This window comes from Euleptes europaea, chromosome 10 (assembly GCF_029931775.1).
Source record: "Euleptes europaea isolate rEulEur1 chromosome 10, rEulEur1.hap1, whole genome shotgun sequence".
Lineage (NCBI taxonomy): Eukaryota > Metazoa > Chordata > Lepidosauria > Squamata > Sphaerodactylidae > Euleptes > Euleptes europaea.
In genome coordinates, this window is record NC_079321.1 from 36,958,291 (window position 1) to 36,985,471 (window position 27,181).

General features: G+C 41.1%; 1 protein-coding gene across 1 annotated transcript in view; it reads right to left on the reverse strand.

Moving 5' to 3' along the window:
• CSMD1 (CUB and Sushi multiple domains 1) overlaps window positions 1-27,181 on the reverse strand; it is a 439,588-nt gene that overhangs the window by 246,624 nt on the left and 165,783 nt on the right. The window contains exons 15-17 of the mRNA XM_056856290.1: window positions 25,667-25,855; window positions 17,669-17,838; window positions 14,412-14,568 (exon numbers count right to left, since the gene is read on the reverse strand). Coding sequence (XP_056712268.1) covers window positions 14,412-14,568; window positions 17,669-17,838; window positions 25,667-25,855 — 516 coding nt within the window. The remainder of the gene's footprint in view (window positions 1-14,411; window positions 14,569-17,668; window positions 17,839-25,666; window positions 25,856-27,181) is intronic.

Sequence of the window (27,181 nt, forward strand, 5' to 3'; positions counted from 1 at the left end):
TTAATCGGGCAGAGAGCCATTCTTATGGCTCCTTCTGAGTCCTCCATCGGTACAAATGTATTGACTAGCCCTATCAATGTTTCTTCTTTCCCCGGGGAGGAAGAAGGGGAAGAAAATGTAACAAATTAGCTACTCTCTTAAATGGAGATCTCTCATGGCTACCAAGGCCCAAATGAATCCGTGAACTGTCTCATTAAAGCCTCCATTTCCCCCCTACATGGAATTGGGTCCATACAATAAAATGAATCCAGGATTTTGCCTGGAGGAAGGCTGAAGATTAATGCAATATAAAATGAGAGTTAACACTATTTACTATTTCCTCTTTCCCTTCCCTGAAGATCCCCATAGCCTCTCCCCCTTTCCTGCTCCCTTCTCCTTTCCCATTCACCAGCCAAACTACCTTGATCTCCCCACCCCCCTTCAGCTTTCACTCTTTCTGCATTGGCAGCCTCTACCTAGGAGAACACTGGCCTATTTATGCAATGCTAGCTACGGGCTGGACCCAGCTGAATGGTAAGTCTCGCAAGACTCATGGGGGGCACCTCATTTTCCCTTGTATCCCTCTCCCCACACTACTTTCTCTTTCCCTCTTTTTGACAAACCCCATATTCTCTCTCCTTTCTCTGCCTCCTTCTCTCCTTTTCAACCACCCATAAACATACCCTTTACTGCCCATCTTCAGATATATTTATTATTTACTTAAATTATATCCTTCCTTTCTCTACAATGAGGACCCAAGGCAGCTTGCCATCACCTACTCCTTTTTATCCTCACAACAACCCTGTGAAGTAGGTTAGGCTGAAAGTATGTGACTGGCCCAGGCCACCTAGTGAGTTTCAGTGACAAACTGGTGATTCAAAGGTAGGTGTTCTAGACCACAGTTTGAAACTGTAACCACTATACAACATTGGCTTTCATGCGGTGGCTGCTATTTAACTGTAGCAAACAGACAGTCCTGGATGAGTCATGCAAGTTAGGTGATAGCAAGTAGCTCAGTAGTTGCTGCCAGGCCTGGCTCCAATGAGTCCTTCTTCAAAGGCAAAACAGCCCTAGAACAGACCCAGCCTCTTCCCCTGCCTTTCACTAACAGGAAGCAGACTGGAAGGCTAGCAATACTGTTGTGGTTGCCTAACAACAACTATTGAAGACATTCATTTCCTAAAACAATAGGTGCCCCTTTTATCATTGGAGGTGTTAATCCCCCGATTTTCTCCCCCCCCTTTCTTTTAGATTTCAGATTTTTTTCTGAAAATGTGGGATATTTTTTTCAGCTTTGTAGAAAGATCTATTTTGTCTGTTTATGGCTCCAGATTCTGGATTTAAGTATCCATAGATTTGGCCACTTTAACAATTATATTAGATCAAAGCTTCTTAAACTGTGGGTCACGACCTCATACGGAGTCGTGTAACTGAATGCGGGGGTCGCAAAAATTGATTTAATATCAGTAAATGTTTGATTTGTATACCTATTTTATATACCTATCTACCCAGGGTCACATAAAAATTTCTCGGGCAAAAAGGGGTCGTGAGTGGAAAAAGTTTAAGCCCCGGATTAGATAGTAGACAAAATCCAGACTGATATATTTAAGGCACCCCTCTTTATTTGGAAATGGCTATTGTGATCAATTGTTGACTCTTTCATACAGACCAAGACAAAGGGAGATAACCAAGAGAGGCCAAAAGACATTTTCTTTCTCTACAGAATTCCTACTTCTGTTGTGTTTTATTATCATGCCAGGCAGTCTCTCCCTTTAAGGGCATTCTGTGTTATATAAATGCCAGATGAGCTATATTTCTGTATTGTCAAATGACAAGATATCTTTCAAGGTTATAAACAAGAAAAATCTGAGTTCAGGTAGTCAGGCCATAAAGGAAATATATGTGAATACCAACAGCACAATAAGATGCTCTAGCTCTCAGTGTGTCAAAATTTATCAAGTGCCTCACAGAAAATGCATTTGCTATTTTAATTCTAATTCCTCAGATTCTATAAGGGCATTTACAAGCAAAAAAGAGTTTTTAGGTTGCTGTCAGTTCATTTCAAACTCTAATCTGATCAGATTGCTTACCTGGGGTGAAGTGTTATGTAGTCTGACTGCAGAAAACATAGCAAGTTAAGCATCTCTGGCATCAGAATTATATCCATCAGTTCTCTCTCCCACACACAACTTTTCACTAAATGACAAAGGTTTATAATACTATGAAGATTATTAAACGTTCAGAGCATTTTGTTCTACCTGATATTTTGTATGGTTTGGCATACAGGAACATACTGTCTGAGAGGTATTGATTCTACTCCCTGTGTTACACATCTAGCTAATATTTGGTTGTAGGAACAGTTTCTCTTCAGCAGTTACTTATTTGTGGGAACCTTTCAAATCCTCTTTATTAGTCTTGTACATTCCACTCCTTCTATATTCTTTTTTTTGGGGGGGAGTAAAATATTCTTTTAGCGGTAACGTGTATTTATACAGTAATTTTTTGTGGCCACTAGATTTTAAACCCGTTACTGTAGCAATCCATCAGGTGATTCATATTATACCATTTTTAAGCAGTTCAAATTCAGTTGCTACTTTTGCAAACAACTAGGGGTTCAAGGTGCGACACCAAAAAAGTAGAAATCCTTAGAAATGAGAAACAGTACTTTGTAGTTTTTTTCTCCAGAAATGCTTCCTACAGAACTCCTCTTTAAATTTTAGCAATAAAGCCTCTTTTTGTTTTTAATAGGAATGTTACTAATACATGTTATTCATACTGCGTGTGTGCTAAGTGCCATCAAGTCACTTCCGACTCATGGCAACCCTAGGAATCAATGTCCTTCAAAACATCCTACCATTAACCGCCTTCTCAGGTCTTGCAAACCGAGGGCCATGGCTTCCTTTATTGAGTCAATCCATCTCATGTTGGGTCTTCCCTTTTTCCTGCTGCCTAAAACTTTTCCTAGTATTTCTGTCTTGCCCAGTGACTCTTGTCTTCTCATAATGTGACCAAAGTACAACAACCTCAGTTTAGTCATTTTAGCTTCTAGAGACAGGTTCAGGCTTGATTTGATCCAGAACCCACTTTGCTGCCCCCTTAATTGTCTTTTGGCGGTCCATGGTATCCGTAAAACTCTCCTCCAACACCATATTTTAAAGGAATCTACTTTCTTCCTTTCAGCTTTCTTCATTGTCCAACTTCCTCACCCATACATAGTAATAGGGAATACTATGGCATTAACTTAATCTTGGTTGCCAGTGACATATCCTTACATTTAAGAATCTTTTTTGTCTTATTTCACCAGCTTAATTTAAAAAAAACAAAACAAAAACACTAAAAACATTGCCCAGGATTAACTGAGTTAAATTAAGTATGTTCAGTGAGGTTGTTTACCATATAATAATAAGCACTCATTCTACACTGACTTGAGAACCACTATGGAGTGTAGGATTCGAACCAGGGAGATCCAGGCTCAAACCTCAATTCTGTCATAAAGCTCAATGGATAATCTTAGATCCCCTCAGTTCAACCTCTTTTACACTGTCTTTGTGAGGGAGGATGACATATGTCACTGATCACCTTAGAAGAAACAGAGAATAAAAAAATGTTATATATATGTGTGTGTGTGTGTGTGTGTGTGTGTGTGTATGCTGTCTAGTATGCCATATGGCTAAAGAAATGGAGGCTACTGTTAGAATAACACAAGCTAGTTATGCTCAATGGATACACAGAAGTCCTAACAGTTTATTTTGTTTTTTTGAGACGCCAACTTCTATGTTTATCTGATCTACAGTGCTACCTTAGCTCCTATATCTGATAATTCACTGCAGAGTCAAAAGTGTTTATTTTTCTCAGGCAAAGCAGGAGGGAAAAAAATCCCTACCTGAAGCACAGGTTCACTACTCAGTATTTTGATATAAACATTGTTTTCCACTGAATGTTACAGAGGTTCTTCAAAGAAAAATTTATTATCTGTACTTCTCACAGACATATCCACTAGGGGTGTGCATTCGGCTAAAGCCAAACTGAAATAACCCTGAAAAAATACCTTATCAGTATTTTGGGGGATTCTTTATACTGGAAAAAAAAATGGTGGCAATTTAAGGGAGTCAAAAAGTGGATCCCGGATAATGCTGAATTTTGTTGGTATTAATCAGGGCCGTTTGGGCCTCACTGCTATTATAAAATACTTTTTGGGTTTATTAAACCCAAACCTGAAAAATTCCAGCCTCCCCTCCTTCTCTCTTCCACCCCCCTACCTGTTGGCTGGGTCTGCTCCACCGCTGCCTCCAAAATCCACATGGGTTTCGGAGGCGATGGCACAGACACAGCCAGAAAGTAAATGAGGAAGGAGGGAGGGGGAGAGAGAGCGGAGGCTGGAATTTTTTCAGGTTTGGCTTTAATAAACCCGAAAGGTTTTCAATATCCAGAAAAGGCCAATATTGTGATTTGGCTTTTTTCCTGATTTTTAAAAAATGTCCAGGTCTATTAAACCCGAAAAATACCGGGGGGGGGGGAAAGGGGTATTGGTGCACAGCCCTAATATCCACACTTATAACAGTTTAATACTATTAAGTTCAGGAAGTAAAAGTTTGTATTTCAAGACTAACACTAATTGGTCATTATTTACTTTCCAACAGTCGTAAATAAGTTGATGACAGTTCAGCAGAAAACAACAAATGTAATTATTTTAGAGAACAACTGGGAGAATGTGTAAGTATGCCCTGGCAAAAAATAATAATAATGTAATGGACTGAGAAAACAAGAGCATATAGTCCTGAGATGGAGCCTCACAGAGGCGTCTCAGGCCCTTTTCCTGGGTCTCCAGCCCCAGATTCAGGCGGGAGGCTGACGAAGACTCCCTCCACCAGCGTTTCCCCAGCACTTACTCCCAAGAAGGACGAGGAGGGGAACAATGACGCCGCCAACCATGAGCCATCAGCCATGCTCTTCCTTTCCTCTGCAGGGTGAGCAATGAAAGGAAGACACCAGCAGCCTGGCAACCTTGGGGCCCAAAGTGAGGGAGGAGGAGAGGAGCCAATAGCAAGCAGGCAAACACACGCCACCATGCCACGGTGCCTCAAAGGGCCCGTTGCTCAGCTGTTAGTTGAGCAGGCCTGACCTGTGAGGGGCCACAGCAACAGAAGTCTCGGCTCTGGAAGCAGGGCCGGCATGGGCTGATGTAAGCCCCGCCTCTGCCCTTATATGGACTTGGAGGTGGGATTGGAGGGGAGGAAGGGGTGGAGCCCTAGCCCAGCCAAGAATAAAAGGCAGTTGGAGCTGAGGCAGGGGAGGAGGGAAGTTAAGGGTTGAGTGGGCTCACTGGAGGCTGCGACCCTGGCTTCATCTGAGGGAGAGACACGTTCAGACTCTCCCTCAGAGTGGTCTGAGGCTGAGAAAGCTCCATTGCCTCAACCTACTCCGGCAATCAAGGCAAAAGGAGCAGGGCCTGGGGAGTCAACACTCCACACCTATTGTAACCATTTAAAAGTGTGCATGAAGAAAGATGGAAAATTGTTCTCTCTGCATACTGAATGTGATGTAAGAACCAGTTTCACGAACAAAGTTAAGTTACTTTTCTTGTTATAAGAACCACTGTTCTTAAACTCATGGGTGTCAAGCCCTATCAAGTATATCAAATAAAAACAGGGATGACAGGAGACCATGGGAGAGGACAGGAAGCACTCCTGAGGGTGAGTGCTGCTAGTGGTGGCACTGCCACTATGTTAGCTGAGTGCATGAACTGATCCATGAAAAGGCCTGAAACCTGTCCCTGAAACTTCTCCCTACTCTGAGAAGTTGAAAAAATTCAATGTGTAATATTAATGTTGTCAAAACACTGGGGGTTGTGTAGTGTCCATGGATACATAGTTCCCTCCAATATATTTTCTGGCAGCCACATTTTCTTCTCCAAGGCACCTCTTCCCCAGGGGCAAACCAGCAGCCTATTGCTGCCTGGCTGAATGCTGAGCTCCCCACACAAAGACCCTATCCCAGCCCAGTTTCTGTATTCCTCATCTCTCTGGCACTCAGCCCTCACAAACAGCCATTCCCAACACTGCGTCAACCTCACTCTACCACCCCGGGTCGCTGCCAGGCTGCAGCAGCCCTCCACCCCAGCCCATACCCAGCCCTTCTGCAGGAGCTGAAGTGCCTGGCTTTTCAACAGTGCTACTGAACTGAACAATGATGAGCTGCTGCAGAGGCAGTGGATTCAACGTGCAGTGAACAGGCTCTCCCCCACAAGAACCTTGGGGTGGCCACCTGAGCAATGGGACAAATTCTGGGCTTTACCACCTCCTTCTCCCCACATGCAGCCTACAACTCACTGGGCAAGAAGAGAAGAGGGGACAGAAGAAGAAGAGTTGGTTTTTATATGCCAACTTTCTCTACCACTTAAGGAAGAATCAAACGGCTTACAATCACTTTCCCTTCCCCTCCCCTCCCCTCCCCTCCCCACAACAGACACCCTGTGAGGTAGGTGAGGCTGAGAGAGCTCTAAGAGAACTGTGACTAACCCAAGGTCACCCAGCTGGCTTCATGTGTAGGAGTGGGGAATCAAACCCGGTTCTCCAGATTAGAGTCCACCACTCGTAACGCTGGCTCTCTCAGAGAAGAAAGGATGGAAGGCACAATGACTGCTTCTCCCAAGGCCACTTCATATTATATGGGGGGGGAGGCGACAGGGAAGAAGAGTATGCAACCCTGGGGCTTACCGCACTTTGTATTCCCAGCGATGTATTAAGAGTTTGGAAATGTTGTAAACAAATCTGTTTGCACTTTCAATGTTTTCCCACCAATTTATTAAGAGTTTGAAAGTGTTTTAAAAAATGGTGTTCACACTTACTTTGGCCCCTTCAGCTGTGAAGACGTCTTCCAACCGTTTATTGGCCGTGGTATCCAAAAACCCTTTACAAGCGGTGTATTGGTTTGCTCCGTTTAAGTGACATCACTAATAATGGGGTCTACTCCCACTTTTCCCATGTGCCCCGTGTAACGACCTGGGGCGCTTCTCAGCGTGGCGGCAGGACCCGCGAGTCTGGTGAGAAGCCCTCACCCCCCCAGCCCAGCCCAGCCAGCCGCCCTTCTTTGGGGCGCTTCTCTGCACGGCGGCGGCGGGCCCCGGGAATCCAGCGAGAAGCCCTCCCGCCTCCCCCTTCTCCGGGGAATCTGGGGGTGAGGCAGGGCAGTCTACCCCGGAAAGTATCTCCCCTTTGCCCGTCCCCCCCGCCGCCGCCCCCATCCCAGCCAGCCGTGCTGGAGTAGAAGAGTGCGGTAGGGAACACACCGGAAACGATTTATTATATAACGTTGTCCAACTTTAAAAAATCCCCTAGAAGGCTGAGTGCGGTAAGGCTCCCTCTCTGCTTTCACCCAGTGGAGAGGAGAATGCAGGAGAAGACAGGACAGGACCACCAAGGGCACCTCATACCACTGTGGAGGATGGATGGAAAAACATTCCCTGTGTCATCATTTCCCGACTAACAGTGCTATGAGGCCGGCTTAAGGGACACATCCAGCACGCCCTCCATCCTTTCCCCCACCCACATCTTCTATCCTTGCCCATCAGTCTGGGCTGCACATGAGGAGGGGGTTATGGTATACAGGCTTCCTTCAGTGTAAGTCCGCTTTATTCAGTAGGACTTGCTTCTGGGTAATCATGCATGTGTAAATCTTCTTGAAATGCAGTTTCCAAATATAATTATACTTCTGAAGTCAAGAAAAGGAACGGAGATCATCACAGAGTTTAGTAAAGCATGTGTTGTTTTACATGCATATTGAATTTGTATCTTAAGGATATGATAGTAACATTTTTGATGGTATTTACATAGATATGCTCCTTGAAGTCGCATTTGCCTCTGATCTGGGTCCAAATGTTTTGCATATTAATTAGAGTGTAGGATTAACATTTTCAAGTGGATTATATAGGGAACTCAAAAGTATTGGACCCCATGGCAGATTTTGTTTAAAGCAGTTTTTAAAAGTAAATAATTCCAAGACACCACAGGGAACATATTTAAGGATTACATGGGGGGGGGGGGTTAGCTGTTGGCATAAGGGAAAGTACTTTTTTTGCAGTTTAGATTTCCTACTGGTATCTTGAAAGGAGGGAGGGAAGATAGCATGGCACAGCCTGATCTTGTCAGATCTCAAAAGTTAAGCAGGGGCAATACTTGGGAGGGAGACCACCAAGAGAGACTTTGCAAAGCAAGGGAATGGCAAACCACCTCTGCTTCTCACTTGCCTTGAAAGCCACATGCATAAGAACATAACAAAACCATGATGGATCAGACCAAGGCCCATCAAGTCCAGCTGTCTGTTCACACACTGGCTTACCAGGTGCCTCTAGGAAGCCCACAAACCAGATGACTGCAGCAGGATCCTGCCTGTGTTCCACTACACCTAATATAATAGGCATGTTCCTCTGATCCTGGAGAGAATAGGTATGAACAGGACTAGTACCCATTTTTACTAGTAGCCATGAATACCCCCTCCTCCATAAATATGTCCACTCCCCTCTTAAAGCCTTCCAAGTTGGCAGTCATCACCACATCCTGGGGCAGGGAGTTCCACAAATTAACCCCCTTGCTGGGGTCTCCATAAGTTGGCTGCAACTTGACTGTACTTTAAGCATACACACATCTTAAAAGGAAAAACCCAGATACTTTTTTTAAAAATACCATTTTCCATCTTACTTAGTACATTTTAATATAATAGCAATTCAAATCTAGTATATTTCACATGCCTCTCAATATGTGTGATGGAAAGCTGGCATTTCCCAAAAAATGGTGCTGCTCATATATGCACAGCTAAGCTGTACTATTGTAAAGTTCAGCTATATGGTAATTCTTACTTGTATCAGAGAAGAAGTCACAGAATTGCAAGTTTATTATCAGTGTCTGCTTATGTATATGTCTAGATGTTATTCTTAACTAGGAGAAGTAACAAGGCTTCTAAGCCATATCCAGTCCATCAAGGCATTTCCAAAACACTTATATCCTTTTTTTCAGACACAGCACATTAATTTTAACTAAGGGTTGGTTTGTGAAGCCAAGATTAATCTTGCAGGTAATCTACTCAGTCCTGATTTGCCTTCACAAATGCTGGTTTCAGCAACCCTTGACCTTCCCCTGACCTCTGCAGAAAGCTGGTAACCTGTCTTGAATGGCAGAGGAGACTGAAGCCAAAGCATTGGTGCATCTTCAACCTCTTTTCCACTGGCTATCATTGCAGCCATACCCCTTTCTTCAAGCACTTGTGAATGAAGCTGCCTGGCTTTTCACATTAACCCTTTCCACACAACAAACTTAAGGAATCCAAACTCCTGTTGCTAATTTAGCTGTACCCCTCCCCTCAAACACACCCAAATGCTAATGGTCCCACCCTCATGGTTTATCCCACAACTGGTTATCTCCATCCACCCATACATACGTACATACACACACACATACATACATACATACATACTCAAAGATGCTGCCTCTGAACCATACCAGAGTATACTCTTGCAGTAGCTTTGTTACCCCATGAGAGTCCCTGGGTTCAGAGGCAGAATTTGAGGGGGGGGGCATGACAACTGAGAAATACCTGGAGATTTAGGGGTGGAAGCTTTAGGAGGGACCTCAGTGATATATAACGCCATAGAGTCTACCCTCCAAAGCAGCCCAGGAACTGATCTCTATAGCCTGTAGATCAATTGTAATTCTGGAAGATATTAACTAGAGGTGTACATTTGGCAAAGTTGAACCACTTCCCCCCCTGCAAAAAACACCTTATTGGTATTTTCCAGGGGGGGGGGGAATGTGGTGATTTAAGGGAGCCGAAAAGCAGATTCCGAATAATGCCGAAATTATTTAACATGATTCTGGTCTCTTTGGCCCCTCCACCATTAAAAAAGCTGGGGGAAGCCCCTCTCCCCTCCCTCTCCCTCCCTCTCTCTCCCCTCCCTCTCCCTCCCTCTCTCTCCTCCTCACTTACCTGAAGGCTGGCTGGGTCTTACATGCAGCAGGTGGAGCAGAGCTGGACACTGGGCTTGGCTTGGCTGGGCCCAGTATTCTGGTTTCCGCCACCTGCTACCTCTAAGACCCACGTGGAGTTTGGAGATGGCTGGAATTTTTCGAGTTTGGGTTTAACAGACCCAAAAAAGGGTATGGGAATTCGGCTTTTTTTGGCTTTTTCTAAAATTTCTGGTTTTACTAAACCCAAACCTGAAAAATATCGGGGGGAAATGGTGCACACCCCTAGTCCTAACTGCACAGGTTGCACAATTATAAATGAGGCAGTAATAATGTCCTTCTGTTACCTCTCCTATAGTGCATGCCACCTGGCTCAATAGACAATTCTCACTTTATCCCAAATGTCATTTTTTAACGTTCAGGGAAGTCAGCCATGCAGCAGAGAATATTAGCACCTTATGCTGCAATGACAATGCCTTCCAGCTGGTTTGAGAACTTTAACAACTGTGGGGATGCCTGAGGCTAGATTATCTTTTCTCCAAGGCAACTACAGGTGTCACGGCAAGACAACTTTTAATTGGGGGGGGGGAACATCTAGGAAATTATAAAAACTGCAATTGCAGTAGTAATACTGTCTTATCGTGGTTTGATTCAAAGAAGTAATGGTCAAAGCACAGCATTTTTTGTTAAACTAATCTGTTTCTTTTTCACACCTACAATGTGATACCTCCCAACTTTTTGGTGTGATTTTTTTTCTTTCAGATATTAAAAAAAGCCTTTGGAATTTTTTTCTTGTTGTTTCTGTCTTTTAAAAGGGGGAATGAAAGACAAACTGAATGTGATTCACAAACTTCTAAAAAGAAACTCAAGACGATTCCTCACTAAGGGGCTTCAGTAGAGATGCCTCTGTAGCTTATTCTGCATGCCCAGAGAATCGATGATGGAACAAAGTCCATGCATTTGTGAAAAATAAATGAATAATGATGATTAATTTGGTATGTTCCATAATCTTTCATAGGGTAGGAAGCCTTGTACATCTTAAAGTGATTCAATTTTACACATATTTTGTTTAAGTGCACACACATCTGAAAACATGTGTACAGCTCTCCTTTCCAATTTTGAATCGAAGTATACCCCCATATGATGAAAATAATTCAGCACCACCCAGAAAGCTGCAACATAGCACATACCAAGTTTAAGCTTACAAAATAATTACCAAAGTCAGAAAATTGGACATAGGTGTACCTTTCCCTCAAATATAAAAACATAAAATATAAAATGTACTCTAAAGTAATTAAGCTGCTGCCAACAAGAGTTATGAAGCTGAATTTTGGTACGGGGCGTCAAATACGAGAGGGAATACCCTCAAACCAAGAATATGCATCAAAGCTACCCCAAGATATTATAGATTCATCACTAAGGAAGCTGAAATAAAGACCAAATCATGACTGGTGACAGAAAGAGTAATCAGATCACTGCAACTTATGGCAACCTCATAGGGTTGCCAAGGCAACAGACATTTAGAGGTAGCATAGCAACCCTAGACTTCTTAGTGGTCTCCCATTCAAGTACTAACTAGGGTTGACCCTGGATTCTAATTCCCCCCCCCCCCAAAAAAAGAAATACTGTACTTGGGGAAGTTAGCAAAGTTAAAGATCTGAAGCCTCTGATGTCTAATTTTGCTGTGTCTCAGCTTTCCCCAAAAAAGTGGGGGGGTTGGGTGGGAAAGGTGTCAGAAGTAGAATTCTAATCAGCTGTAACTCAGCTTCTGATTCTGTCCCCTGCAAACATCCCTGGGTTGCAGTAGCACTAGGATCCAGCAGTTTCCTCAACAGGAGGTCAGAATCTGACTCTCATCTGATGGGGGATTAGCTGGGAGTCAGCTTCAGATCCCCTATTACAACTAGCCTGTTGGTGCCAAATATCTGCTGGTTTGGCTCACAACCTGTTCACCACTTCCAATCAGGAAGCTGATTAATTGAATGGTTGTTTGGATGTTCACAAGTAAGTTCACAGCTCCCTGAGAAGAATACAGACAAATAATGTAACAAGAATAATTATGGGAGGGAAAGTACACATGGAATTAAGTTAAAAAAAAAATTAAAAGCTTCTTTTGAAAATTTAGGTTGATGACTAGTATATTCAACATACCGTAATGGTTATTTCCCACACTGTCCTTAATGAAACCACTTTTTTGTTACACAGTGCTTCATACTACTTGTAGTATCTGCCTTAATTATATATGATGTATCTCGGTTGTGGTTTTAAGTGATGCATGACTCAGACTGCAAATCTTTCTTTGATGATTTTAAAAGATTTTAAAATCATCTTTAAGATGATTTTAGTCCATGTTTCTTGTTTTATCTGGCCAAGGGCCGTAAATAAACGATTGATACGATTCTGAGAGACTTGAGTAGAAAACTGATTCACACATTTCTACAGTGAGGACGCTATCTCTACTTGGTAGATGGGCTAACATGAATTGAAACACTGGGTTGGATCCCATCAACTTTTTTACACAGTCTCAGTTCCCCATATCATTACAGCCCCTGTCTCGTATGGCTTTTGTCCATGCAAATCCTATGGTCACCAATATAGTCCTTTCGGTGGTCAAAGGGCACTGCCTTTATCACAGCGGAAAAGGTGGTTGGATCCAACCCTTCATCTGTTTCTACAGTTGAGGATATATGGGATACAAAAGATGGAAGTTTGCTAGTTTCAGTATGGAATCAGCAGACTGTGACACTGAAACTTGCTTGCGGGTCACTGCGACACAGTAAAAGAGTTTTTAATAGTACAATGTAGTCCACTAATACATTAAACTGAAATTTCGTAAACACTATTTTTATGTAACATTACATATTCAAAGATTAATTAAACATTCCAAACAACGGTATGCCCACCCAATAATTAATATTGCTATTCTACCCAAACTGTGCAAATAATGGTAACTAGGGCTGTTGAAAAAAAATTCAGTAAAATTCGGATTCGGCAAAATTCGGCTCATTTTTATTCAGGAAATACCGAAGTCCGAACTCCCCCTATTCGGATCTGTGGAATTCAACATGAAATTCGGCGTTCCTGAATAAATCTGGCAGCGCGGATCAGTTTAAAGACCCGCCCGCCTTCTCGGGGCTCCCAGGAAAGCGGGCAGGTGGGTCTTTTAACTGATCCACACTGCCAGCCTTGTTTAAAGACCCACTCGTCCGCCTTCCCAGGGCTCCCAGGGCTGCTGCCAAGGCTGGCAGCGTGGATCAGTTTAAAGACCCACCTGCTGCCAGCCTTGGCAGCGGGGATCTGTTTAAAGACCCACCCCCTTCTCTGGGCTCCTGAGAAGGCGGGCGGGCGGGTCTTTAAACTGATCCACACTGCCAGCCTTGGCAGCAGGTATCTGTTTAAAGAGCCACTCCCCCCCTTCTCGGGGCTCCTGAGAAGGGGGGGTCTTTAAACTGATGCACACTGCCAGCCTTGGCAGCGGGGATCTGTTTAAAGAGCCACCCACCTGCCTTCTCAGGGCTCTTTCCAAAAGGCGGGGAAAGGCAGATTGGGGACGTTGAATTTGCACAAATTTATTCGGTGTCCCTCCGAACTTGCTGAGTTCGGCCCGTCGTTTTCCCGCCTTTTTTTTACTTTGGTTCTATCCAAACTGTAAACCGCCAAATCAGGGCAAATTCAGCTGTTTTTCAGTTCGGATGGAATCGAATTGACAGCCCTAATGGTAACAAAAGATGCCTATCCCATATCAATGTTGTTTGTTCAAGGTGTTTTTATTGCTTGAGGTCCTAACAATTATTTAATGATTTTTTGCTACTTTTACGACTACTGGAGTTGGGTAAAGTATCTGTGGTCTGCCAGTTCTCTCTTTCTCTGGAGATCTGATGTGAGACAGCAGATCTGTTACCATGTAGGAGTGCCTCTTTGCCTTCAACTGTGTTCTTCCTGTACATTTTGTACATGCATCAAATACTACAAAAATGAAAAATGAAAGCCAACCCAGTAATTTGCTGGTCCCTGGAAAGTCTCATCACTTTGAGAAGTGGTGCACAAATAGCAATATCTACTCTCACATCATATATTTTGTTCTCTATAGAGAAGATTGATCAGTCTTCCTTCCTGTAATGTAACCACCGAAGTAATGAATGATTCTTTGTTATCACCTGAACATCCAATTGTGTAAGATTTAGCCATAAGATGTAACTGATATACTCAACCGAGGTCTATTGTTTCTCACAGTTTCCTCTTTATTTATCCCCACCGGTGCGCTCACAAAGTAATGTGCTGAAGTTGAAAGTATTGCTTTTAAATCTTACATATGAATTTTCAACTGAAGGAATTAAAATTCAATCTCATAAACACAGTAGGTAGTAAGAACTAATCCTTAGGATTTTATGTTAAATCATGCCAGCTAAGTAACATGTTCCCCTCCCCTTCCGTTTTCCTCTCCACCAAAAAGCTATTGCCGCAAGGGCTACTTACTCGTATATGTAAGCTGAAATCCTTGGTCTGTATCTGATCCATTGCTATTAAATTCTATCCATAAGTGATTAGATGTGCTATTGAGAATGAGCCCCATCAATTCACTTTTTGTAAAGGTCCCCAAGAGACGTGATGAGCTGTCTTTTCCATCATATACCTGTTAAAATATAATAATGTTTGGCTTTTTACATTAAAATGGACCTTAATTCTTAAAAAAAAAAAAAAAACTGTTCCAAAGCCATTTTTATATAAGTACCACTTATTTCCAGACCACCTAAACTTCCATTTAGAATATAATAAAAATGCTTCACCTCCCCTGCTGAGAGTATGAAAACTCATGTGAAAGGCATTCATATACTTCTTTGCTGCCCTTTAAAAAAAGGTTTGTGAAGCTTATATAGAATATAAATTAATATTTATTCATGGCTGTGTTCCTAGGCAGTTTATAGTTTCACACACACCCCACACACCAAATAACCCACATAATAAAGGCTGAAAAGGTTTGTGACATTTCAGCCAAGGTGCCTCTTCTGAAAGCACTGATGAGGGGGCAAAAATAACCTCTACCGCTCTGTTCCTTCCTGACTAAATGTATTAAAAAGCAGGATTGACGTGGTGAAGCTAGTCTGTCACCTTTTATTTCAGGTGCCGAGCCTGAGGTGATTTTTGTCTTCAAATCATTTTTAATAAAAAGAAATATACCATTTGATACCACTTTAGAGAGAGGCGAGCTTCTGCTTTCAAACAAAGGGCACACAGGTTTATCTTTAGTGTACAATATTGAACTGAGAAACTTGAATCCACTTTTAATATTGTTGATTTTTTCGACATGCTTTTAAAATGGGTTAAGTCACATAAAAAATATGGATGTGTGCATTTCAACAATCCTTGAGGGTGGGAATGAATAAAAGAATCAAGTTCACCTTGACCAGGATGTTCTCCGAATGTAAACATTTTCATGATCGTCACCTCAAAATACCTCATCTCTCTGCCCCAGCATTCAATCAGTGCAATGATAAGCAGAGTTACATACTTCTAAGCCCATTGATTTCAACAGACTCAGAAGGATGTAACTCTGTTTAGCATTATACAATATTTATGCCACTGAATGACAGTGAGTCTGGTTCTTATTTCACATAGGTAAGTTATATTTTATCATATATATGACAGAGGCATCTACCGAAGAAGACACACAGTATTCCCAAAATATCCCAGTTACAGGCATCTTACTATGGCCTGGAGAGGTAAATAGATCCAAACTAGCTAATGCCGGAAGGAAGCACTGAGGATACTGAATGCATGTTTTAGAGTATACGCCCTGGTTTATCATTGGAAAAGCTATCTATTTATTCTAATCTAGTCATTCTTATCAAATGGCTAATTAGCTGATCAGTTCTTTACTCTGAGTGACATCATTTGATGCAATGTTATTGAAGTGCATTCTTATAAAATGAACTGGAGCCATGCCTGATAGGAACTTTCTTTTCCAACAGCATTCTTAACTACCTCTGCTCAGAATAATGAATGAACTTTCAGATGCAGTGGATGTTTTGTGATTCCTCCTACCTTGTATAATGTGGGGAGAGAAAAGGAGGGGGAAATCACCATATAGCCAGGATACAAAAATACAAGGAGTACCTCTCCTTCTCAAACTATCCCAAGAAAAAAAGATAGTTGGCACCTCTAATAACACTGTATATATTGTAGTGCAGTTTCCTACACTGAGCATATATTGTGTGTGGTTTTTTAAATTTAACTTGCCTATTTTATGTAAAGCAAACGCTAATAGCTGTGCACTCTATCTTCATTAGACTTGAGAAAACCCTTGATTTAGAATGGCTCAAAAACAGCACAATCCTATGCAGAGTTACTCCAATCTAAGCCCACTGAAATGAATGGGTTTAGACTGGAGTAACTCTCCTTAGGATTGCATTGCAAAAAAACCCCCAAAAACAAAAAAACACCCTTGACCTGAAGTTGAGCTATTTCTAATTGGAAGTTTACTTTTAATTTCCAGCATTTGGTTTTTATTCTAGCCTCCTCTACTAGATTAAAGACTAGGCATCCAGTATATTATCCTCATAGGTCTTGACCAAAATGCCTCTTAACGTAATCTTTTCTGATTTTTTTTTAAAACTCACACTGTAATGTACATTTTCCAGCACACGTCTCCAAAATACTTTTTTTTTCTAATTTAGAAACTGATATTACCACAAGCGGTCTTGCCAAAGTAATACCCTAAAATAAAAGTGTGTCTTCAAAGATCTTTTTTTTCTTTGAAACTTAATCAAAAAATCATGTTAGGGCTTTATAGCACAAGCAGACTACTGACACAGTTTCTGTTGCTGATCTTTTATGGTAACTTGAATTCCTGTATCTGTGCAGATTGGCTTTCCTGCTCATTTAACATTGGCTGCAGTTAAAGACACTGGAAATGGTACTCCCTTATGTTAAGGGGAGAGTACAGGCATACAGGTTAGCCTAGTGCTATGACAACATATGCGTGCTGCAACATTCCTGGACATGCAGGGGAGGGGCTGTGGCTCAGTGGTAGACCATTGGCTTGGCATGCAGAAGGTCCTAGGTTCAATCCCCAGCATCTCCAGTTAAAGGGACTAGGCAAGTAGGTGATGTGAAAGACCTCTACCTAAGACCCTGGAGAGCCGCTGCCAGTCTGAGTAGACCATACTGACTTTGATGGACCAAGGGCCTGATTCAGTATAAGGCAGTCTCATGTGTTCATGCCCAATAACCCAAGACCCCCCTTCTCTCCTCCAGGCCTTCAGAGCTGACTAGCTGAACAACATGCATAAGCTGATGGCTCTCAGGGAGCCAGGAAAGGAACAGAATGATGGATTGCACTAAAGGAAGTGCAGGAGGTTTGTGGTTTTCAAGAATGGCTATACACTGCAAAATGCCCGCTTGGATGTCAACAGTTGAGATGAACATCTCTTGGGATCCACTCCCTACTATCAAACCCAGCTTCTATGTCTGAGGAAAAAAGATGAGACAAGTGATCTGCAGTCAGAACAGTAGGTCTCCTAATGTTTCCTACTTTTAGTGGATATACTCAACTACCTTCCCTCAGGTCATTTGTCAAGGGTTGACAGCTGGTTTCAGTTATCTCTCTCACACACACACTTGGAAGGTGAGGATCCTGTCACAAGTTTCAACAGGTCTGTTTTTTCTAAGAACTACAGATGGAATAATTAATGTACAATATTAGATTAGGTAATTTTAGGAATATTTTTAATTACCTTTACAGTATCCCCTTCGTGCAGCTGAAAGGTTCTGGCTCTCAGATGAATACCTTTGCCAGGTTCAGTTTCAATTTTATAGATGCATTCATGGTTGTTGTCATAATTAGATGGGAAATTTGGTGAAAGCAATGTTCCTTCATTTCCAGAAACATTTGCTCCACATTCAGCTAAAAAAAAATAAACAAACAAACAAAATTACACATGAGGTTTATTATCAGTTTTAAAGATGTTTAAAATTGTAATTATTTTCTAACTAATACTTTAGTACAAAAGCATGGAATTCCATTTATTTTTAGCTGGGGCACCTTTAGAATCATATTTCATTTGCCATTTCTTATAAAAAAATTTTAAACAGCCTGTTAGCCTTTAGATCAGTATCTTTGAATCACTACATCTAGTATAGAACTTCCTCATCTTTCAGAACCCTTCAGTGGTATCTGTGTACACACACACACAAATACCCCAATACAAAACTTTCTCCAGTCAACCCAGAGCCTGGAACGAATAGCACACAAAAGATAAGAGTGACTCCCAGAGAAGTGCCAAATAGCCAACAAGAGTGCAACTGGCTTCGGTTTGCCAGAATAAATCCTAAAAGCCAGGATGTGTGGTCGCTGTGGCATTGCATTCCACTGCTTCAGCAGCCATTCAGCCTGGCCAACAAATAGGTGTCAGCTCATCTATTGCTGTTACCCGGAGACCAGGGGCAGGAGAAGTACACACATATGGCCATTCACACATACACCACCAACTCTCGACTTCTTGGGGAACATGGGCCACAGTGACAGAAAGAGGGATAGACTTTAAAAAGGGAAAAGTTAGATCATAGTTATTAATCTTGAAGAGAAGGTGATGTCTCCTCAGTGGTGGAGGAAGGCTACGATGGGAAAAACCTGACCTGAAGTATATGGCTCAGTCCCAGACCTTATCTATCTGTCTGTCTGTCTGTCTGTCTGTCTTATATCCCATCTCTCCCACAGCAAATGCAACTCAGAATGGCTAAAAAAAACCATGATTTGGCTAGAATAACATGATTTAAGCAAGTTAATACCATATAACAGCTAACAACAATGTAGAATAACATAAATTTAACACACACACTAGCAAATAAGACAATTTAATTTGACTGCACTATCACAAGACACAAGGGTCGTGTCTTGTGATAGTGCAGTCAAATTAAATTGTCTTATTTGCTAGTATCAAGACTGAAGAATTTCAGGATTTCCTTTGCCAATATTTGTCTGGGATAATGCTAATTGTGACCAGAAATTCTGCTGATATCCTGATTAACTCAAAAACAACAGTGGAATATTTGCTTGGGGCTCAGGAGATGAATTTCTGCCCTTATAATTAACTTGGGAAAGAGGTCAGTTTGATCTCTTTAAGGTGTTAGACACTTAGGGATTTTTGTCTTTTGTTGTCACAAATGCTGACCGTTATTATAAGGCCAGAATCTGAAATCACTACTTCATTTTGTCTTGAATTTTTAGATACTAGGTTACTGTTTCATTCCTGTTTTCCCCTCATTATTACCCGTCTCGACAACCTACAGAATTAAGCGAAACATACAACCAACGGCAATCCCCTTGTGCTTGGAAAACTGTCTCATCAAGGCTCAAAGGCTCACATTTTTGAAGCATTAACCTACCAAATAATACTTTGTCAGTTAACAGCTCTAAAGAGAATTATCCTGTATATTAGTCTTCATTTTCAGTTAAAGCTATTATGATCAAACGAGGCTTTTTTAAAATAGTAAATATTATTGCAGCAATGAAAACTATATTGCCAAATTATTTAATATTGTGTATCAGATCAGTTACTAGGGGGCGAGGGACTGTTTCTGGTCCAAAGGGGACACAAAAAAATGTGCAAAGTTCTTGACAGGGTAAAAAACAAAAACATAGACTACAAATGTACAAACCCAGAGGGAAATTTGTTCTGAAGTCAGAAACAGTGTGCAAAAACTTTCAAGAAGTAAAAATAAACAAAAGGCTATGTGCATCCAAAAGGACAATGCCACAGCCACCTTCAAAAACCCTCCACAGAGACCACAGAGGGGTATTTACTAATGTGTTGGAAATGATTCTGTGCTCTTAAAAAATACTGTAAAAAAGCAGCATGCTTCTTCTTGACTCAGAGTAAAAAGGGATCTACATTCTCATCAGGCAGAGGCTTTTTGCTTTGGATTTTCTCTCTATATTTTTTGTGAGTGGAAGAGGCTGTGATTAATAAAAAAAAACTTATAGCAAAAGAGAGCTGCATTGTGAATGAATCAATCTTTAGTCTAAAAATAGAATAATTGAATTAAATTATAGTGGCCTAACAATAGTCCCTTACAGTCAAAACAGTTCATTTGATTCTATCCCTTATTTTCTCAAAGGCAAAAATCCTAGAACTACCGATACTTAAAGCTATCTATTTTATAATTATGTGATATACAGAAATCTGCACCTCCTTTGTCAGTGGCTTTGATAATGCAGGTCTTTACTTTTTGTAACAGGCCATTTTGAATGACCTAGACCTACATTTCATTATTTCAGAGTTCTAGTAGTTCATGTAAATCCCCAAATGATATTATATTTCCAGCAGCACTTATCTTAAACTATGTTAGAGGTTCACACACCATGCCTAGGGATTCTCCTTGAATTAGTAGTATTACTAGGGTTACCAACCTACAGGTACTAGCTGGAGATCTCCTGCTATTACTACTGATTTCCAGTCAATAGAGATCAGTTCACCTGGAGAAAATGGCTCCTCTGGCAATTGGACTCTGTGGCATTGAAGTCCCTCCCCTCCTGAAACCCCGCCCTCCTCAGGCTCTGCACCAAAAACCTCCCACCCGTGGTGAAGAGGGACCTGGCAACCCTAAGTATTAAATGCATTCAGCTCAAAAAAGGAAATGTTTTGTCATTTTCCCTCCTACCATGAATGGCACGCACAGCATGTGATTGAAATGAAATAAAATACCGTCTTCAGCCTCCTCAGATTCAGGCACCAGTTCATTCCAGATTTGTTAATTGTTCCCAGTATGACATTAAAATATGAAATATCCACATCACACATCAGATGTAAAGTGTACATATTTAAGCTTTTCATGTACTCTTTCCTGGGCCAGCATATAAACATACAAAACCAGAGCTGGATGAGAAGTTGGCACGTAAGCACATAAAAAGACTCTGCTAGGTCAGTCCAGTGGGACATCTAGTCCAGCATCCTGATTCATAGTGGCCTAACAGTTGTCCTGGAGGGCCAACAAACAAAGCACAGAGGCCAACCCCCACCCCCAATGATGCCTCCTTCCATTGGGTTTCAAAAGTTTAATGTCTGGATATGGAGGTATCTTTTAATTACCATGGTTAGTAGCCATTGATCTATCGTCTATGAACCCGTCTATGAACCCTTTTAAATTCATCTGTGCCTGTGGCCATGAGTATATCCACCGGCAGTGAAGTCTATAATGTAATTACACATTGAGTAAATAAGTGTTTACTTGTATCTGACTTGTACTTGTCCTGTACCATCAACTTCATTGGCTGTCCCCAAGTTCTAGTATTAGGATACATATCCCCAGAAACCCTCAGTGAGACTTGGAGCTACACTATTATGTCATACAGATCAATGTAGAGTCCATTCTGAACCATTTCAGACTGCAGGATTACATCTATGAATGCTCAACAAATCTCTACATGTAGAAAACTAACACATCGGTGTAAATTACTATAGTCTAACTTCCTCCTGAGTACTTTTTTACATGGAAAAATTAAGATCTCATACCTGCAATCTGAAATAAATCAACCCCAGAAGGACCCCATAGTGTGATTGTTATATAGTTCAATTTTAAGAAACTTGCAGCTATACTACAGACATCTTCTCACTTCTTTTCTATCAAGTATTTCAGATCAACTATGTTAAATTTTGGTCCTCACCAATGAGTCTGTGATATCATTTAATGGCATTTCAATGGCATTTAATTATAGTTTAGAATACTTCAAATCCTCTTAATAGCATGCAGAAATTACTTACAAAGAAATCCACATTAATGTTTTCATTAAAACCAAGTATATATGTCAGCAAAGGAAAAAGAAAACAGTTGTGAGGTACATTGACCACTGTACCTAACTTTAGCTTAGGGATAATGCTCAGAGATAAATGCCAACTGCTGTAAACTAGAAGTAGAATTCAGAATCAATTTAATTAGGAAATTAAATAATTTTGAAACAGTTTCTGAAAAGTAATGGAATACCTTTGTCTTGAAACAGGGTAGATAATAAGCTGAAAAGCACTTTTAAAAAGTCAAACAGAGCACTGGGCAAAGAATTATATTCAAAATAGAGAATAGCTAATGCATATCAGAAATTCAAATTAAAGGAGTTCTGTCAGGAGATAAGTGCAGTTTTTATGATACCCCTTTCATATGCCTGACATTTGGAACAAAGCCTTTGCCCAGCTCTGAGAGACCTTTTCATTATCTTTTTAATAAAATAGCATGCAAACAAACATTTGTATAGGAATACAAACGATTCATTCAATGAATATTAGGACCAAGCAATATTAATTTCCTATGGATAAACAATATTAATTTCCTACATTGCATAAAAAAGTGGGCAGACTAATAAACTAAATTTAGTTTGTATGTTATTCTGGGTCTGTCTATCTAGCTATCCCTCTGTCACATTTTAATCCCATACTTGTCTATAAAGTATGCAACAAACATTCTGGAAAAATCTATGCAAACCCACTGCATAATCCAAGACTGATATTTATTTTAAGTCTGCATGACTTGTGAAAATCACTGTTTATTTAGGACACACATATCTGATAAACCAACACCATTTAGCCTGTGGGTGTGGGTCTTTTGGATTCAGTAAACAACACTCTCATCCTGCACAAGTGTTCATGCACACACCTCAGTAGGAGCCTAACCACCCCCCTTAGTGGTTGTTTTTGCTGTCAAGTCACAGCTGACTTATGGCGACTCCATAGGGTTTTCAAGGCAAGAGATGTTTGCTAGTGGTCTAAGTCATGACCCTGGTATTCCTTGGAGGTCTCACATTCAAATACTAGCCAGGGTAAGGCCTGATAGTGTGTGACTGGCCTAAGGTCATCCAGCAAGTTTCCATAGCAGAGTGGGGATTCAAACCTGGGTTTCCCAGGTCTTAGTCTGACAACTTAATCACTACATAGGGTTGCCATGTCCCTCTTTGCCACCGGCAGGGTTTGGGGAGGGGAGGGACTTCAGTGCCATAGAGTCCAATTGCTAAAGAGGCCATTTTCTCCAGGTGAACTGATCTCTATCGGCTGGAGATCAGTTGTAATAGCAGGAGATCTCCAGCTAGTACCTGGAGGTTGGCAACCCTATCACTACACCATTCTGGCTCTCTACCCTGGTATAGATCCCCAAATATTTTCAGCAAAAACGGTCAACTCTCTTGCTGCCACAACTGGCTGCCAGGTGCTCAGATGAAAGCCGTCGGGACCTCCCCTTGTTGAGAAGATCACTTCTGTCGCACAGAGGAGACTGTACATGAGCAACTTCTGGATGCCAACATACTACTTACTAACCAACATCCAGGATTATTTGAAGTTCTGAAATAAGGAGAGGTTCAATGCTTTCCAGAGTATCTGAATGTAGACCAATGGGATTTTCTTGTGCTCTTGGAAGTCACACTATCTGAGACATGCATGTTTCTGTAGGGACTGGCAGCACTTTGCTTTCTAGATGAAATCTGACCTTTTTTTTTTTTTTTTAAAGTAACATATTTGTGCCAGGCCTACCAGTATAATTTCTAGGCAGATCAATGTTCAGCAATACAGCAATACAGCTATTATTTTACACGTTTGGGAAGTTACATGCATGTATGTGTTTGCAGGACTTGAACATTTTTAGCCTCCCCAAGACTGAAAATAATGCTTTATTTAATTGCCATATAGTTTAATAGTGCCTCAATAAACTTCGTTTAGAACCACTATTAATAGCTTTAATAATACCAAACTAATGAAACAATCTCTCTACTGAAAGCCGAGAAATAAGCAGCTAATTTTGACCTTATTTGAAAGGTAGCACAGGGGAACAAACCTTTCAAGTCTTTGGAACTAAATTAAGTAATAAACTGCAAAATGAAGGGCAAATACTCTGAGGATCAACAATAGTCCTTAAAACTGTACGTGTTGGTGCCAGTTAAATATGTTGCTCGGTGGTAAATAGATGCTCAAAAGCACACAGGAGGACCTCAGATCTCATATAACGTGTAACAAGTATAAATAGAAGCAATCCATTGGAAGAAGTAAGCCATTGCAGATCTTCAAATGACTACCATATACCTTTTATTTACCCCCCCCCCCAATATGATAAATAATGGATGGTCGGAACTGTTCTTCAACCTGATCTGGAGCCATATTTAATTGCTTCATCATTCAGCATATTTTGGTTTGGTTTGCAGTCTGTGTGGTAAGGTCCTTTCTGGGATTTCACGACAGATTCAAATAGCATGAAGAATACACGTAATTGAAGCAAGGCTGCAAAAAGTTCTTTGATCTTTAGTGGCTGACAGCTGCATTTTTTTTCTTTGCAAATTCTGTACAGAAGTAGCTAATAAAAACTCTGAAGCTGTTTCAAATAATTAGAAGCCCAGCCCCAGCTAAAAGCCCTAGCCTTAATAGGACTTTTGAGTTTATACATAGCTTTGTGATTGTGGTGGCCTGTTTACAGAACAGAAACATAGAGTTGGAAGGGACCTTCAGGGACATCTAGTTCAACCCCCTGCACAATGCAGGAAATTCAAACTACCTCCCCCCTGCACCCCCCAGTGACCCCCAAATTCTTTTAACACTTGTGTCTCTTCAAGCCACTTTCCTATAAACCTGAAGCTGCAATGTATCTCATTTTCCTTTTATTCCTATATAACATATATTTCAGAGACATCTGTTAACTAATACATATGCAGGTTGAGTCTGGGGTCCCATCCTGTGTCCTGTGTAACACTCACATGTAAGATGCAGACTGTTCTCAATTCCTGCAAATGTGGTGTCCCAATTCAGATCAAGACTCTGGTACACGTGAAGCTTCAGCGTTCCCCACCATGCCATTTTACCAACTTGAAATGGTCTTGACGGGTGCTATTTGGCTCAATGGGGAAACTCGCATGTACAAAATTTCATTATAATATAATGATTGTTTCCTTAAGACATCTGCTCCAGCTATACACAGCACGATGATAAAGTTTTACATTGTCCTTCTTTCAGGAGAATAGATTCCCCCCCCCTATATGAACCATCTAATCAGTGATATAGGTACACTCCCTGTCCAATAACTGGAAGTAATTTTGATAGAGCAAAACAAAATCCTATAAGAAATAAGATTGTATAAAACAGAGCAGAAGCTGATCACTGACCCTGAAAACAGCACACATATAAATTCACCACACTGCAGCTGATTCCAATGTTTGCTAAGTGCCACAAAATGATCTAAACTGCAAAGCTTAAACCATGGAAAGACTATTTGGGATTATGATGTCCAAATGGGTAATTTCTTTATTGTCAAAACCAGCAGGAAGAATTATGCCTTCACACACACTTCGATATAAGTGTAAAGTATTTCTCAAGCAACAATCATTCCAATTGCATTTCATTGCCAACTCTTGACTGCCAACATCAATTGGTTAGTACATTCAGAATCAGAGTGAACTGGCAAAAGCACCTCATCCTCATTTAAAATATGTACTGGAGAATAATAAATAGGTAAATCACCGCCCCTTTGAGACTTAGCAACTATTATAATTTTAGCCAAGGAATATAGTTGTTACTATCAAGTCCTTGTGTCAAATTTTAAAACAAGGATCAAGAACTGCAAAACAAATGAGAACATAGTTCTCGTGTCAAGGTACTTTAGAGAGCTGCCATTTTATCTTCAGCATCGTGCGCTGCCCTGTCTTTCTTCCCCCACCGCATGTGCTATCAACAACTGGATGAATGAAATGAAAGCATGTGACCACCTACCCACACACCTTGGCAGAGGTGCACTCCATACACGGCGACCACCTCCTAGGCACGTAAGCTTGCTTGCACCTTCCAAACGATATCCAGGGAAGCAAGAGAATGTTAAGAAATCTCCAACACCAAAATGAAATCCTATTCTTCGACTGAAGGCAGGAACACCAGGGTCATCACAGGGTTCCAGGTCATATTCTTCAGACAACAAATCAAAAACAAAGAAAAAAGATGAACGTCTCATTTTTGTTTTTAAAAAGTCGAATGTAACAACTACAGGTAACCAAAATACATTGTCAGTTCAAATCAATTACAATGCATAGACTTTTCAGTATATTATATTCAAATATCCACTGGTCCATTCCTGCTGCTTAGGGCCAAACTGAGAGCCAGTGTGGTATAGTGGTTAAGAGTGTTGGACTAGTATTAGGGAGACCTGGTTTCGAATCCCCACTCATGCCATGGAAGCTTGCTGGGTGACCTTGGGTCAGTCATACTCTTGCAGCCTAACCTGCCCCACAGAGTCATGGTGAAGATAAAATGGAAGAGAGGAGAATGGTGTGAGCAGTTTGGGTCCCTATGTGGGAGAAAGGTGTGATACAAATGAAGTAAATAAATAAATAAAACTGGGTAAATACACAGCAGCTACCAACATTTACTTCCTTTTCATATAATTTAGTAGAATTTACATCACGGTATTCTGCATTATCTAGTTAGTTACTCCTGTCAATAAATAATATTGATTTTGGGGAACACAACATTGAGACATCACAAAATGATGTCCCAATGGCAGCCTTGCACTTATTATAATGCCTAGAATGTCTGGCTGTAAGAGTACATCTTTTTCTTTCCATCTTTCTTTGGATGAAATCAGAGCCATTTGCACATGTTGATTTTTTCTCTGGTTGAAATATAGCATGCACATTCTTTATTTGGGAGCTTCCATGTTACACAATGCTATTTCTGAGCTTCTGGATCATTCTCTACAGGTCTGTTCTCTATATTTAAGATTTTCCTGTTTTCCCCCCTGAATTGTAGGTATGGCAAAAGTGGAAATAAAGTGATAAGCACAGCCTGCCCACCACCAGACAAGTTCTGTTGTAAAACACTGCTTCTCCTACAAGAGAAACAGAAATAGACCATTAGGTTCTCGATTTGTGTGTCATGGAATTCCTCTCATTACAAGTTCTATTTTAACATGCAATTCCTATCAAACATTAGAGCAGAAGTTCTGATTGGATCTCTTGCATCCCAGTCCTAATGGGGGGGGGTTAAGGAGCACCCGGGGACAGAGCAGCTGTGCCGCCTTGAGAGCAGCTTGCTGCTGAGCTCAGCAAGCCAAAAAAAAAAGCAATTTTGAAAACAAACAAACAAAAAAAGTGGCACTCTCCATAGAGTTCCACTGCATAGAGTTCCTGCTTCTTTTGCAGGGGTAACTTAGTGCCTGCAAAAAGGGGCATTCCCAGGCTGAAAGGGCTTACCGAGCTGACTAAAGTCAGCTTCACCCCAGGAATGCCCTTTGAC